Source organism: Tupaia chinensis, unplaced genomic scaffold, assembly GCF_000334495.1.
Source record: "Tupaia chinensis unplaced genomic scaffold, TupChi_1.0 Scaffold142100_1, whole genome shotgun sequence".
Taxonomy (NCBI): Eukaryota; Metazoa; Chordata; class Mammalia; order Scandentia; family Tupaiidae; genus Tupaia; species Tupaia belangeri.
In genome coordinates, this window is record NW_006201951.1 from 302,535 (window position 1) to 304,946 (window position 2,412).

The 2,412-nt window shown below is 60.9% G+C and overlaps 1 protein-coding gene across 2 annotated transcripts in view; it reads right to left on the bottom strand.

Moving 5' to 3' along the window:
• The window catches only part of EHMT1 (euchromatic histone lysine methyltransferase 1), a 91,691-nt gene that overhangs the window by 48,073 nt on the left and 41,206 nt on the right, over positions 1 to 2,412 (bottom strand). For both annotated transcript variants that reach the window (XR_003547009.1, XM_014582046.2), the window contains exon 8: positions 1,325 to 1,445. Coding sequence is in view for 1 of the 2 variants with exons in the window: in XM_014582046.2 (XP_014437532.1) it covers positions 1,325 to 1,445 (121 nt within the window). In the remaining variant the exon portion in view is untranslated. The remainder of the gene's footprint in view (positions 1 to 1,324; positions 1,446 to 2,412) is intronic.

A 2,412-nucleotide genomic window follows, 5' to 3' on the forward strand; every position in this document is an offset into this window, starting at 1 on the left:
CTCCCCCCGCCACACACAGCAGCTGCTCACCGGGCAGACAGCGGGCCCTGGGGCTAACCCGGTGGCCTGTGTGTGTGGCGCTAATCAGATTCCCAGAGCAAGATGCGAGAATCTTATATAAAAGAAAATCTTTCCTAAATTAGGCTTCAACAAAATTTGAAAACTTTGGTCTTCTAAACATACCCCCAGGGATGCCAGAAGGCGCATCGCGGGCAGGCCAGCCAGCAGGGTCCCACCTGGTGAGGGGCATCCACGCTGGAGCGCCCGCACGCTTGGAAGGGTGGACGGCCGATTCAAAGGCTGCACAGAGGGTAAGACGGGCTCCTGGCAGGAGGCATGCAGTGGCTTTCCAGCAGCCAAAGCAGCTCAGAGACTGCACAGCCCCAGATGCTGGGACTGGAGACTGCCCAACGGCCCGGTCACAAAGGCGGGGGCTCTGCTTGCCACCCTCGGTGGTTTCCTGACTTCCGGGTGCAGAGACAGAGCAAGGGAGGGTGCTGGGCAGGGACAGGCCACTGGGGCGGCCGGGCACAAGGAGCTCTGGGATGGGCTTGCGTGTGGCCATGGCCGGGGGAGGTCCCACAGTTATCACACCATGGGCTTCTACTCCGGGACACCTCCGTGTATGCCGCACCCCAGCAAGGCTGCAGGAGGGTGGTCATCTGCGCACCACCCCACTGCCGCCCTCTGGTTCGAGCTGCTCCCCTCCTGACTGCATCCAGCACAGGGGACGCGGGGGCTGAGCTGCAAGGAGGGGCAGCTGGCACAGCTCAGGCCTGCTGCATGCGGCGAGGGACAGGCCCAGGCCCGCACAGGTCCCGGGATCCTAGACAAGTGCTGTGGGCAAAGGATCCATTCCGGCCCACATCTGGCAGCGAAGCCAACGCCAACAAGGTGCGCAGGAGGGAGCCCTCTAGGGTTCTCTAACCGTGTCATTTCAAGCATGTTTTTAACAGTAAGTCTGTCACCTCCCTGACAGAGTGTGTGCACACGCGTGGGGGTTGGGGAGGAGACCCTCTTTAAGTCCTGGCCGTGCCTCGACCCCTCCCTCCATCTTCCAGCTGTCAGGTCACCTGGGCTTAGCCCGGCGGGTCTCAGGCTGACCAGGCAGGATCTGGGCTGCAGTGGCTGCATGGGACCTGGCTTCTCTGGAGCAGGGTGGTGATCTGCTGCATGGAGTGGCCCTAGCTCTGCTTCGAAATGGAATCCAATGCAGGACCCAAACTCCAGACTGGCCCCGCAGCCCAGGGACTCACAGTGTGGACACCGCGGCCTGTGCATACCCACGGTCCCTGCACGTATGGATACCACAGCCCGTGCGTACCCAGCAGACTGCTTGGCTTCTTCCTCGTTCTTCGCCGCCTCTTCCTGGCAGGCTTAATCCAGGGACTGTCTGTCTTCCCTTTCCTCTTGAGAAACTTCTTCTTGAGGCTGGACTCGGAACTCTGTAGAAGCCAAGGGGCAGGGACACAGGAAGCCAGGTGGGGGGGGCGCCCAAAGGTGCTTGTGAACAAAACAGACATGTCCTCCACCTGTCCCCGACTACGTCCTCCACCTGTCCCCGACTACGTCCCCCACCTGTCCCCGACTACGTCCCCCACCTGTCCCCGACTACGTCCCCCACCTGTCCCCGACTTTATATGAGACTATGTCCCCTACCTGTCCCCAACTATGTCCTCCACCTGGTTCCAACTATGCCCCCCACCTGTCCCCGACTACGTCCCCCACCTGTCCCCGACTACATCCTCCACCTGGTTCCAACTATGTTCTCTACCTGTCCCCGACTACGTCCCCTACCTGTTCCCGACTCTGTCCTCCACCTTGGTCTCAAACTGAAGGTTACCCTCTCTCCTGACGTCTCCTGGGGCACTGGTAAAGGTGCTTTTCTCTAAACGTCTAAGCCCAGTCCTTGCATAGGCCAGAAAGCCCAGAAGATTAGAATGGGATCTGTAAACCTTACGTGAGTCTGGCACAAAGGGAAAGACCAGCAAGTTCCACCCAGGAACGAGATAAATGAGCTCGGAAGAGAACCTGCCTTTACTCACGGACACCCACCCAATCTGCCCACAGCCAAAGGCATCATGAGCGCCATCTGCCTCAGACCCAGGCCTGGCCAGTCACCTGCCTGGGGACTGTGGAGTGGCAGCGGTGCACGGACACTGCTTCGAGTGTCTAAGTCCGCCCCTCACACGCAGGTGCAGAACGGGCATCTCACTGCCACGAGTTGCACATGCGGCATGTGCGCCCCAGCACCCTCCCGACACCCTGGGTGGCACCAACAGGACGGCGGTCTCTCAAGTCCTCTGCCCAGGACCCGGGATGTGCTCCACAGACAGGAAGACAGCCTGGCTGGCCACAGCTGTCCTCCCGGTGGGAAAAACAGCGGCTAACGGGCGCCCCCCCCCCAGCCCC